Source organism: Betta splendens, chromosome 1, assembly GCF_900634795.4.
Source record: "Betta splendens chromosome 1, fBetSpl5.4, whole genome shotgun sequence".
Classification (NCBI taxonomy): Eukaryota; Metazoa; Chordata; class Actinopteri; order Anabantiformes; family Osphronemidae; genus Betta; species Betta splendens.
In genome coordinates this window covers 14,410,066-14,422,595 of record NC_040881.3, presented here as the reverse complement: position 1 = coordinate 14,422,595, position 12,530 = coordinate 14,410,066, and the positions used below count along the sequence as shown (strand labels likewise).

General features: G+C 49.6%; 2 protein-coding genes across 3 annotated transcripts; both read right to left on the bottom strand.

Moving 5' to 3' along the window:
• Window positions 1-2,337: 2,337 nt before the first annotated feature.
• Window positions 2,338-7,710, bottom strand: cpz (carboxypeptidase Z). Of its 2 annotated transcripts, XM_029153086.3 has the most exons (13): window positions 7,451-7,710; window positions 7,032-7,064; window positions 6,613-6,664; window positions 6,213-6,535; window positions 5,935-6,141; window positions 5,619-5,854; window positions 4,204-4,374; window positions 3,973-4,131; window positions 3,771-3,906; window positions 3,546-3,685; window positions 3,367-3,466; window positions 3,151-3,296; window positions 2,338-3,057 (listed from the first exon to the last, which is right to left on the bottom strand). In XM_029153086.3, exons 1-13 carry the CDS (start codon window positions 7,545-7,547, stop codon window positions 2,854-2,856), a joined length of 2,004 nt encoding a protein of 667 aa, XP_029008919.1. In that variant the 5' UTR covers window positions 7,548-7,710; the 3' UTR covers window positions 2,338-2,853. The 2 variants fall into 2 exon arrangements, with proteins under 2 accessions (XP_029008919.1, XP_029008929.1); XM_029153096.3 differs by lacking the exon at window positions 7,032-7,064.
• Window positions 7,711-8,082: 372 nt separating this feature from the next.
• gpr78a (G protein-coupled receptor 78a) lies at window positions 8,083-10,455 on the bottom strand. The gene is made up of 3 exons (XM_029153108.3): window positions 9,542-10,455; window positions 9,346-9,459; window positions 8,083-8,854 (listed from the first exon to the last, which is right to left on the bottom strand). Exons 1-3 carry the CDS (start codon window positions 10,213-10,215, stop codon window positions 8,611-8,613), a joined length of 1,032 nt encoding a protein of 343 aa, XP_029008941.1. The 5' UTR covers window positions 10,216-10,455; the 3' UTR covers window positions 8,083-8,610.
• Window positions 10,456-12,530: the final 2,075 nt, after the last annotated feature.

Genomic DNA, 12,530 nt, shown 5'->3' with positions numbered 1-12,530 from the left:
GTAATTGGTGACCCCTGAACCTGCCCTCCGTACAAAGGGAGGCAGAGAAGGAGAGACGGGGGGTGGGGTGGGGTGGTGGGCAGGACATGGAATAGTCATCACAGATACTGGAAAGGGGGAGACGGGGTCAGAAAGAGGAAAGGAAGACAGAAGGCAGAAGAAAGGAAAATCAAGGAGACACAGGCTGGGATGAAAAGGTTAATCTCTCTCATTGTGGATGGTTTGAAAGTTCAACAGAGACAGAAGAGGTCTGCAGCCTAGTTACGCCCATCACACATTAGCTGCAAATAGGGAGACCCTTCACCACCGCTTTCTTCTCAAGGTACAGTCCTGCAACCACTCCTTAGCCCAATATCTGTCACAGGCACAATCCATTTATCAGTGTAATCTCAATTATATGGTTATTATTTCATATTACTGAAAAAGGAAACTAGTCTTTTCTCCCTAAATTTGCCACATGTTCAACTTTTGGCTGATACACTAAAGTACTAAAACACACAGAGAAGGAAAACATTTTTTTTAATCACTCTCAGTTGCTAACATTAGCTAATCACTACAGTCCTGAATGTGATATGTAACAACTGCTCAACAATGCCCAATTGCAATGATAATGACCCTAATCCAGTAAAATTAACGTATTTTTAGTTAATTAGCATTTGACAATATCACAATATCACACAACAGCTGGAGGAGTGGTAGCGGTGACACAGGCCGCTACTGAGACCATCCAGGTACAGTGATTAAATATGCAGCTACTCTGGTGATCTTCATGCTCTTATACCCTACGTTAGCACAGACCCTTCACCTCAGGTGCTCCATGTTTCCTGTCTCGGTGCTTGTGCAACTCACATTACTCTGCTCAGCTACATTCATCGCCGCAGCCCTGTCGTTGTGGGTTTTTCTATGCAGCATGAATCCATTTGTCTCCACTGACGGAAAATAATTGGAAAGCAAACAAATCATCTCTGCCACATTGAGCAGGCCTCTGCTCCTGGGGCAGAGCAGCTAGATAGCTACAAGAATGAAAGACAGACAAAGAGAGGAACGGAGAGAGAGAGAGAGAGAGAGAGAGAGAGAGAGAGAGGGGGGAAAGAGAGGGATGGAGGGAGTTCGGAGCAAAGTGGTTTGGCATTTGCATTATATATGCAGAGTGTTAAAAAGTGTTATGTTAGAGAAAGTGATTCAGTCGGATTGAAAGTGACTACATGGTGCAGTGGGAAAGCCAAATAGAGAGAGAGACGTGCAGAGAAAGAGAGAGGTGGAGACCTCGGTGGAAGTCTGCCAGATGGAACATACGGAGGAGACATCTGCTTCTGGACGGAGATAATTATAGAATGATGCGAAGCTGAGAACATGCCAGTGCATCATAACTGCTCATAAACAGAGGGACTGACAAAGGTGTTAGAGCATAGTTACAGAAATAGAGATATTGTTTAGGCTTGATGACAAAAAGACAGTCAAAGCCCGCTCTCCATTGGATATTTACTTGGGAAGCCTCACTATGAAATCACACATTATTTTAGATACGACCTGTGAATGTGGTTGGAAATGCAGCTACACAAAGACTAACATCATGAAGTTCATCAACAACATGAAGCTCAGTCCTGATGCAACATACGGAAGCGAATGACAGCCCGTGTTCCTGCTTATAGGACTTTATTAATCCCACAATGGGGACGTTTTTGTGTTTGGATCTGACTTCAAGCAGCGAGGAAGGCACCGACAAGATGAAGTTGTTTTAACACTGGCAGAAGAACGGACTGTAGGATAATCTCCCTAACAATCTACCTGGCTCAACTTTCAGACATTATTTGGCAATGACAGCAGCCAGAAATGAGATAACCTCTGTGGTGGAGTCACCATGACTTAGGATCTGATGGACCCAAAAGTTCAAATCATTCTCTGAGTATTTGTGTCAAAATTGAGGGTTAAAAAAAATGTTGGTTCAATTCTTTGTGTATATTTGTTCACTAAATTTCACTGACATTCAGTCTAATAGCTTTTACATTTTCACATCATTTTAATTAAATTATTGTCCTGCTGCATAAATGCGATGGCTGCAACACTAGCGCTGACAAATAACTTTCTTCTCTGATAGTTTAAGCCGTCTTCACCCACGTTCACAAGCGGGTGGCCTGTGTGTGAAAACAAAACCTACTGAACACATTCGACATGCAACTCACACTACGAACTCTATTATCCGCCACTAGTTTAAACGACTCAACAACCTGAACGAGGCTGCGCTTTCGTCGGTCATTGCGCGTCCTCTGGCGCCCCCTGGCGGCCGACGGCTGCAACAGCCTCTTGAGCTTGGTCGGTGAAAGGTTGGAAATGAAATGGCGAAATTTGATTTATTGTTTATACTTCAAACAAAGGAATAACTGCAAGTGTTTACAAGTGGCACGTGACTAAACTAAGCGTACGCGTGGTGCTGAATATAAGTTGCATATGTGCATGTGAGTGTAGTACATTATAGTGCATTAAATGTAGCATAGTTACATAAGAACAAATCACCTGTGGAATGAAATAAAGAAGAAAGACTATAATTTGCAGAGCTGCTGTTGTGATTCTAATATCATATTTATAAGTACCGGTAAGTATGTTACTTTTAACAAACAACATTTTAAAATGTGGAATGTTTTGGAACCTGATTTTTTTTACTTCCCTGTGGTTTCATTGAAACGACTTAACAACTTAACCATTACTTTAAAAGACAAGACACAATGTAATCTGTTGCTGGTGGGGAAAAACGTGCCTATTCGCGTCTTTCCAGGAATCACTGACATCTCTTCAGGCTTGATCGTCAGTGTCAGTGTTCTTGCGGCTCACCCTCTCTCCACAGGTGTGTTGGACCTACACATTTCGCAGTAGCCAGTGCGGCGGTGAGACGCCCGACTGGGAGAAGTAGTTCCACCACCACGGCTTCTCCTGCCGCTCGATCCCTCCTTCACTCTCCTCCGGCTCAGTGTTACGCTCGAAGTTGTTGTAGGGGTCAAATCGATCCCACGTGTCTCTAAGGGGGAAGAGGTGGTCGTCGATATCGGGCTCCACGGGGACCTGAAGGCAGCGTGGAGGGCGGCAAGAAGACCTTAAAACAAAGCCTGTTTGGACGCTGAGATGTTTTTACATGAACAGCATCGGGACTCGAACCTTCTGCAGGACGAAGTCGACGCGGCCGGCCCTGTTCAGGCTCCTGGGCAGGTGGACCCTCTTGCTGACCTTGGAGTAACCTTTGGCCGTGGCCGTCACGACGTAGGTGCCGGGGTTCAGCAGCCGCCAGTAGTCGCCGGCCTCGGCTGAACACAGACAGAGTCACAGACATGCTGCACCCCGGAGCTGCGCCCTCGCCTCCTGTGTTATTATTACCTGTGGTGATGTCTTTCCGGATCCCCCTCACAGAGATAGTCGCACCTTTTATCCCATTTCCGTCCGAATCCTGAACGAGCCCCTTTATTCCTCGATGGACCTGTTCAGCACAGCGATTGGTTCACAGGATTCATCCACTGACCTTCAACATGTAAACACGACCCAGTGCCGTTTCTTACAGACTCCAGGAACGTGAGCAGAGCTTCCTTGTTCCTCTTCCACTCCGGATACAGCTCCGCCTCCGGGGGGAATTTGTCACAGCCCAGCTCCACGGTGATCTCCAGGCAATTCGTGTGCAGGTAGTTGAAGTCGGACATGCCTGCGCGGGAAGCGAGCACACGGTCGGCCGCTCACAGCCACAGCCTGCACCTGGGGTGCCAATAGGACGGGCAGCGGCCTCTCACCTCCGGCGAAACTGTACCACAGCGCTCCGTTGATGATGCCCCGGTTCCGGTGGAACGAGGCCCCGCAGCGCTCCGTGTCGTTGTCCGACATGGTGGCGTGGGAATCCGCGTAGGTGCGCGCCAGCTGCTTGAAGATCTGCAAGGTGGGAGGTCAGACTGTGTGTAGGCTACAGGTCTCACACACACACACACACACACACACCTGCTCATCTGGAGTGGGTGAGAACATCCTCTCCTCGTGCGGGTGTCTGGAGAAGTCAAAGGGATAGGAGATCACCAGCTCCCCTCCGTGGAGGCTGGCGGACTGAACGAACGGCAGCGACCTGAGCCACTTCATCACCGCGTAGGTCTCTGGCGCCACCTACAGGCCAATCGCACGCTTTGGATCGTACAGGAGACGCGATGACGTTAGTGAAAGCCAATCTTGCCTTACATTTCCGAACCAGTAGGCGTCTGGAATCGGGATGTGGTCGATGCGGTAGAGCTTGCTCCGCCGGTTCCGGTAGAAGACGGAGGTGAGGTCGGGAAAATTGCGGTTCAGGTCGATGTTCTGGGCGTTCGTCCTTCCCACGGTCCAACTGTTCAACAAGTGGCCCTGAAACATCTTAGTTCAAACATCTACCAGTGTTAGAAACAGTGAATTATTGGTTATTGGTTATTACTGATTGGTATAATTATTATGACATTAGGGCAAGCAATCATATCACGTGATGAGAAACAACACATCAGACTACATTTCTTCTATTGTTCTATTGTTAACATGTAGACAGACCATATATCCCTCCTGATTAAAGACAAACAAACAAACAAATAATTCATATTTCAGCTGAGACTAAAATGGATATTATCCATTATTTAGCCGTCCAAACAATCAAAATGTGATTTTTGGTTATGCAAACTCTCACATACTGTGCACATATAGTATATGTTCCCATATACAGAACAACTATGGCAGTTTGTGCATATCTTTAATATATGCATGTATAAGTACATATATAAGCAACATGCCACACACACTATGTGGATACTTAAGTGTGAGTTAAATGTCTAATTTCAACAGCACATGTATGTGGATGGTGTTAAATCTTAAATTTGTGTACGGTTCTGTTTTTTACATTGTCATGTGGAGTGTTCTCATACAGATGATGTCACCTAAAGGGAGAATGAGCAACCAGATGAAATCATTTGTAATAAAACCCTTTTTCCCAGCATGCTGCATGGAATATTTTTAATACAAGGAAGACTGACCTGAGTGCAGCGTCATTCACATACATGTACTTCCCAAAATGCATTGTGTTGTGTTGGCAAATGACTTTGCACTAGACCTGCACTGTCCTGATGACTGAATACATGATCAGTCTACAGGAAAGACATGCAGAACGATTAGAGGCATTAACTATGACCAGAGGCAAAGCAGAGAGAGCCTCAGTCTCAGTAGTTGTCATGCACAGTGATGCACACACACACACACACACACACACACACATGCAGACACACACACACCATTAGTACTCCATGCTTTGCAGTAGAGAGCACATGCTGCCAGGTTTTTGCTGCAGCTTTGAACTTGTAAACCCACAGACTGACAGGCGTGAGGTGGAGGTCTCAGGTGGTCTCATTCTGTGCAACAGCACCCATGAGAACCAGAAAATCAGTACCCCAGCCTCTGCCCTGCACCAACTCCCTTACACAACTTCTTTCTTGCTCCTTGTCAATCATTCACTTAAAGATATTGCCAATCCACTTCTGGACACCTACGGCCTCCACCTCCACGCCTGCAGCGGCTCGGACGACGACTTGCGAGCGGATAATGGCGGCTTGTCTGTTCCGGCTGTTAACAATATTTACTTCCTGGTCGCTGAGCTCCGGGTCACCGCGATCCTCTACCTCGGAGGCGGCCAGCTCGTAGCCGTCGGGGTTCATGGAGGCCAGAAGATGGACGCGCGTGGTGTTGATGATGGCCTGGACGCGCTGGTTCCCCAGGTTGTACTCTGAACACAGGTACTGGGCCAGGTAGATGAGGAGCTGGCGGCCCAGCACCTCGTTGCCGTGCATGTTGCCCACTAGCTTGATCTCCGGCTCCACTGCAGAAGCGGAAGTCGTTAACAGGTCCGCTGATTGTACCCGTAAACCTCATTCCAGCCTTTCTATGATTCTTACTCACGTAGGTCATGCTGTCCAGGGTTGTTGGAGAACTCAATGACGAGCAAGTCTCTGCCCTCTGAGCTGCGTCCGATGCTGTAGACGCGGGCGACGTGGGAGCACTTGGCCGCGGTTCTCTTCAGGATGCCGTACATCTGCGAGTTGGACGTGTGGGTGAACTGGATGATGGTGCTGGGTCCCTCGCGGGACATCGCCACCTCCTGTCTGGCTGTGAGGCGGAAACCGGGATTTAGAGCGTCCCCTCCGCGGGCGCGGATCGCCCGCCCAAGGGGACGCTACCTTTCAGCTTCGCCAGCGGGTGGAAGCAGCCCTCCTCGTCGCCGGCGAAGAAGCGGTCGCAGTCGAGGAAGTACGGCCAGGCCATGTCCACGGCCTCGAAGGCGTGGGCGCAGTCCCTCCGCAGGGCCTCGCAGGCGCTGCGGCACGGCTTGACCATCCTGTCGTCCCGGCACGGCGACGCCAGCACCGAGCAGCCCACCAGGCGGATCTCCGGGGAGCACTCGCCGCCCAGCAGGCCGTGGGCGACGCTCAGCAGGAGGTACTCGGCGCCTGACTCGGCCTCCAGGCGACTCTGGTGGCCGAGGATGTTTGGGAATATGGTTCTAGGGAAGCAGCGTTCACGCTTAGGTCCCGTTGCACAGGGATTCGATTTCAGACAGTGGCACCGGCCTCTACCCACCTAGAGTATTCCAGGTCATTGCAGTAGCCCAGGTTCAGCTCCGTACAGGTAGCTGTGGGATGAAGGCAACAGAAACTGTTTGTAAACTCATTATTTGGATTTTACTTTAGGAAGACAGACCCACAATAAATAGGGCTTTTACTAAACATCTGGATCATCGCATCTTTATGACTGTGGCATTAGACCATGCTGCTGCCTGCAGACTGAGCTGGAGAGTTGCAGCCTGTTTCCTCTAAAAACTGGTTCTGGGAAGACGAGACCTGTTACATCTTGTAGCTGTTTGGTATTTCAAACAGCTCATAACATGAGGTCACGGTGTGAAACTTCAGCTGCGCTCAGCTCCATGATGTGAAATTATAGACTGCGACGATCGCTCATTAGTTTTTCTTCCATCTCATTTAAAAAAATCATCCACCTACGTTTCTCTTCATACACATTGTCGTTGCATCTTCCTGTAAAGCAAAAAAAAAAAAAAAAACACTTTTTAAAAGATTAAACAAACCGGCGTGTCGTAAACGAAACGCCAGGAGGCGACAACATCCCAAAGGAAACTTCTCCAAGTCGCAGCATCTGTCCAGTCTAATAACAGTTTATGGCAAAGCTGTTATGGTTGTGAGCGAACAGCAGGTAACGCTGTGACCTTCTCATTAAGTTAGTGTCGGCTGCGCATCTAACAAACCTACAGAAGCCTGGTGACGGATTAGACATGAATAAGCATCTACTGAACAGACCGACCAGTAACTCATTCTGCTCCTTACAGTACTTCACGGCCTACTTCACTCATACCGATACGGCTGCTCGGTGTCGCTCCGAGCCGCTAAAGCAGACGCCGCCTCACCCACGAGCTCGTCTTCAGGCTGACAGCTGTGCTGCGGGACGCACCAGCGGCCGCTCGTCAGGGAGAGCAGGAGCACCGCTATGCCCGTGGGACGCATGCCTGGACGCAGCCAAGCTGGCGGACGACGACGACGCGTGATGTGGCAGTGCGCGTCCGAAGCTGCGGCTTCTGCGCTCCGTGGGCGGTAATTGACACCCACCGCACGGGAACCTCCTCCCTTTGTCTGCGCGGAGCATCCATTACCCAAAAAAAAAAAAAAAAAGTGAGGCGCGCCGGGATCAGTACGAGGAAGAGCCGATCAAATTTCAGTGTGTGTGTGTGTGTGTGTGTGTGTGTGTGTGTGTGTGTGTGTGTGGCTACAAACTTTGAGGATCCTTTCGACTTTTCACACAACATGAAGCTTATTTAGAGGTTTAGTTTTGAGAAAACACGGTAGAAACGTATCTTATGATGACTCTGTATCTTATTGTCTGGCTTCTTCAGTTTAGTTTGCATATTTTATTAAATAAATGTAGGGAGGGACAAGATTTCCCCAACTTGCTTGTTTTTTACTGTAACTACTGTTTAAATTTCTGAAAGCCTTTCATACGCTTTAATGCTGATCTGCAGTTTACTGTATCTGATGAGTCAAAAGCCAGAACAGTTGGAGACAGTGCACTTAAATCTTTAATCTGTGTTTTTTGCTGTTGTATTACACTGTTACAAATCCTCACATTTACATCCAATACATATAATATAATATACATATAAATATGGCACTCATATAACACTTTAATATTAGCTTTGCAACAGTCATCAGCTTTTACTGAATAAAGTCACTTCATACATTTACACTGGTGATAATAATGAACAAAGTGTTACACTATTTCCTTGGCAATGCCTCAGCAGGCAAACGGACAAGCCCTGTAGAAACAACAGTCTGTGGAGTCTAAAAAGGCCTTTGGCACATAAGAGCCAGTGCACCTTCACTGACCATACATCATTCGTGTGTCTTTGACAGCCCACCCGCCCTGAGCAGCACAGTGGCCTAAACAATCTCGCCTTCAAACCCTCCGCTGGAGCGTTCTGGAGCAAAGCGCTGCCTCTTTCCCATCGCTCTCAAAGACCCTGAATAGATGCGGGTGCTGCTAGTTCGTAAACGGATCGCCACCACTCGGACCTCAGGTGATTCTGGCGGCGCAGGTGTCGTCGATGGTGTCCAGCGCGCTGCTGACGCTGTGGGCGGACAGCGAGTAGCGATCCTTCCCCAGGACGCGGCCGATGACGCCGACCAGGACCTTCCGGTACTGCTGCCGCAGCAGACAGTACACGAAGGGGTCGCTGGAGGCCTTGGCGTAGGACAGACACTTGGTGGCGACGCCCCAGTACCGAGGGATGGGCACCGAGAGCAGCAGCTCCACCAACCTGCAGGAGGGAACCGAGCAGGAGGAGTAAGTCTGCACACAGGGCACTGCAGGTTTACAAGTCAAACACTAAAAAAACATTTCAGTGGCTCATATTCCTTTACGATCTCCTTTTTTAATTCATTTTTCAAACTAGACTCCCTTTATCTACTTTTTGCTGAATAACCTTTTAATCTAAACTGTCAAACACAGTTTTAATACATCACCGCAATCACTCCCTGAACAGCAAAAAAAGTTCTGGAAATGTTAGAAAGCTGCCAAAAAGGTTATTTTAGTGTCTTTCTTTTGGTTTTGTATCTAAAAGGATTGACATTCATTTATTTGTTTGTTTGTTTATGTCTCAACATAATACATTAAGTCACCCTTGTTCAATGTCGCAGTTGCAATTAAAGTAACTGTGAAACAGAAATAAAAAAAGAATTTCAATGCTTTCAAAGCTCGTACAATCCAGATTTAATCCAATTAATTAAAGACGTGGGCTGTAGATGTTACCTTGTTATAACGTAGGGTGAAAAGCAGAAGACGAAGGAGCCGATGAAGATGCAAATCTTTTTGGTGGCGCGCTGCCTCCTCTTCTTCTGCTCAGCCAGACACCTCTCCCTCACACTGACACGGGGAGAGTGGAATGAAATCAAGTCTGACGCGACCGCTGCAAGAACGACCATAGGGCGACAGGTGCATGCGTTACCTCGGGTGCAGGTCCACCAGCAGGAGCAGCGTCTGCACGGTGATGACGTCGATCCTCTTGCAGTGGGACCGGGCCACTCTCAAAACTTTCAAATAGGCGAAGCACAGGACGACGAGGCAGAGCGCGAAGCTGCCGAGGTGGAAGAGCACCGTGAAGGTCCCGTAGCCGGCCGCGCGCGACCCGCCCCGCTCGCCCGGGCGAACGGTGCACGAGGCGTACGCGTGGCTGTACCCTCCCCAGTCCATCAGCGTCTGGGTGAGGGCGAAGGCGAGCGCGTGCAGCCAGCAGTAGGCCAGGATCAGCAGCGCGTCCCGGCAGCGCATCTTGCTGGAGTAGCTGAGCGGAAACACCACCGCCAGCCAGCGGTCCATGCTCAGCGCCGCCATGCTCAGCATGGCGTTGGTGGTGAGGAAGGTCTCGGAGAAGCTCGCGGCGCGGCAGAACTGCTCGCCGAAGGGCTTCGCGCCGCTGGCCACGCCGAGGAACGTGGCGGGCATGTTGATGCCGGCGAGCAGGACGTTGGAGAAACACAGGTTTATGACGAAGAGTCCGGGCACGTGGGACCTCAGCTCGGAGCTCTGGGTGAAGCACAGCAGCACCGACAAGTTCGTGGTCAGCGAGACGACAGTTATCGCCACGATGGACACTTCCAGGAGGAACTCCGGGACGCTCATCTCTCGAGGCTCGGGCGGCGCGCTAGCGGCGGTCGCGGGGAGGGTTCGCCACGCTCTCTGCTCGCGCCCTCCACCAGCTGCTCATCCTACCGGCGCACATGGCACGAGCGCGCCTGCGAGCGCGAGACACGCGGAGAGAGCTGTCCAGTGCTGAAACGCCGTCAGCGGCGTCAGTCGGTTCTCGCCTCGCGCGCCCGGATCTTATCTGAGCTCCCCGGTTGTTCGCCCGGCGCCGGCGTGTTCTCCCCCCCCCCCTCCAGTGTGTTGTTACTGGTGTCGGGTCTGAAGTGAAAAGCTGCCGAGACGTCGACTTCGGGTTACCTAGCGCTCTCTCTCTCTGTTTACTCTCAGTCATGCGCACTGTCCTGCGCCTGAGCTCTGCCTGGCGATGCCGTGCGCCCTGCACGTGCAGTCAGTAGCTGACTCATGTGATGCTTGAACAATATTCATGCAAGCAGGAGTTAATATCTTCGATGGGGGGGGGCAGTTTTTACTCCAAATGTGAGTTCATGGCTCGTGCGATGGTGTTGATTGGGGGTATTTTTGATGTTTGATGTTTCATTAACACCAGTAAAAATATGAGGAATGTGATTTATTTGTGTGTGTGTGCGTGTGTCTGTGTGTGTTGTTTGACTATGAGTCACTTTTTGACTTTCTTCTGCTCTATTCCGTCAACCGAAGCACCAGGTGAAGAACACACGCACGTGCACGCCGGGACACCCCCATCTCCATAGCAACAGCAAATCTCTGGTGGCTTCATCACTCTTTGAACTTCATCTTCAACACCGATTTGTGTTGATATCGCCTCAAACGACCATTTGCAAAAAGCATGTTCGTTTAAACGGGACACGTTTGAAAATATCAGGCGCCGTGTTTGGCACGTTCTGCAGAACGTTGCATCGGGAGGAGGGAGTGAGGAGGGAAGAGCAGGGATGCAACCTGAGGCAGGCAGGAATCATTAAGAAGCAAAGAAACTCCTGCACACTTCCTGACGAGTGAGATCTGAGAGAAGATTTAATGTAAGCTAAGATCTCTCACTATAACGAGCATGTGACAGCGGGGTCCACGCATGAAAGTTTATAGAAAGAAATCATTTCTTCTGTTTAAAATATAAAGGCCATGATAAAATGAAACGACAATAAAATAATAAGTATATAAATAATAAGTATATTTTACAACTGGTGCTATTTACTTCTCTAAAATATGCAAATGTATTATTTCAAAACTAAAAATTCCTAATATGTTTGTATAACTTGATTCGAGTCCACCTGTTGAAAATAATAAGCATAGGTTCGAAAGACATGTGGTTGCTTATGCATGTGATTAAAAATAGCTCTGAAGACCAAGGAACTCTCTGTAGACATCATTACACCTCGTGTTGAGCCATGTTCATGAAATGAAAGACGTGTGAAGCCTCCAGAACCTCCAAAGGTGATTCATTCTCAGCACTCAGGGAAGACGTGCACACCAGAACAGTCACGCTCCGAGAACCCAGATGTTCCATGACTTTTGGTCCATATGTACTGATTGGCTTCCACAGTGGGCTTTTGCAAGGATTCCTCAGATGATTTTGAACATTTCTAATAACGCAGACAAGTCGAACCCTTCAACACAACTTGAGAACAATCATAATAAATGACCGTGTAATTCTGTTTCTTTCACTGTGAGTGCGTGGGCGGCTTCTTCCTCCACGTGCACACGCATACGTGTGTGTCTACAGACACTGTGAAGTTGGCCCGCGGTGCCTTTTTCTTTGTCGCCGTCCTGCTCCGGCGCGTGTCAACTCGACGGCTCCGTCGCTGCGTGGCGAAGGGAAAAACCTCTTTGTTGCTAAGGAGGAGGACGGGAGCGAGTAAAAAAAGAACAGAGGGAACGAGGAATCCGCCTGCAGCGATAGAGGGAACTCTCACGCCGGTCACGTGTTCGCTCCTGAGTTCTTTGCGCCGGAGAGGCGGTTACGCAAGAAACAGAGCGCTGATGGCAGAAGCACTTAGGAAGCCCCATTAGCAGGCGAGGGAACCACCCCGCCCCCCCCATAAGCCGCTGCCCCTGGTGCCGTGACTCCGTGTATATGCGTGCAGCGTGTGTGCCATTGCATAACACCACAGTTCCCACGGTCGGCAAGCACCGCTCATCACCTCGTCCACCCAGCGGTCCGCGCGTCTGTCTGCCCCCTCCATCCGCCGGGGTCTGGCTCCCCGCGGGTGCGTTCAGGCTCGTTTGAACGGGAAACAAACACATTTCAATGCACCGTGGGTCCAACAGCCCACGAGTGCAGCTGTTTAGTCACTGCCACAGAGAAGGGAGGCGCACCT

Excerpts from the sequence above, each read along its gene's own strand:
- cpz (XM_029153086.3), bottom strand. The coding sequence starts at position 7,547 with ATGCGTCCCACGGGCATAGCGGTGCTCCTGCTCTCCCTGACGAGCGGC. Across the intron at positions 6,536-6,612 it reads AATGACCTGGAATACTCTAG|AACCATATTCCCAAACATCC; the intron begins GTGGGTAGAGGC and ends CTGCTTCCCTAG. Across the intron at positions 3,467-3,545 it reads TGCTCACGTTCCTGGAGTCT|GTCCATCGAGGAATAAAGGG; the intron begins GTAAGAAACGGC and ends TGTGCTGAACAG.
- gpr78a (XM_029153108.3), bottom strand. The coding sequence starts at position 10,215 with ATGAGCGTCCCGGAGTTCCTCCTGGAAGTGTCCATCGTGGCGATAACT. Across the intron at positions 9,460-9,541 it reads CTGGTGGACCTGCACCCGAG|TGTGAGGGAGAGGTGTCTGG; the intron begins GTAACGCATGCA and ends TCCCCGTGTCAG. Across the intron at positions 8,855-9,345 it reads TCACCCTACGTTATAACAAG|GTTGGTGGAGCTGCTGCTCT; the intron begins GTAACATCTACA and ends TCCCTCCTGCAG.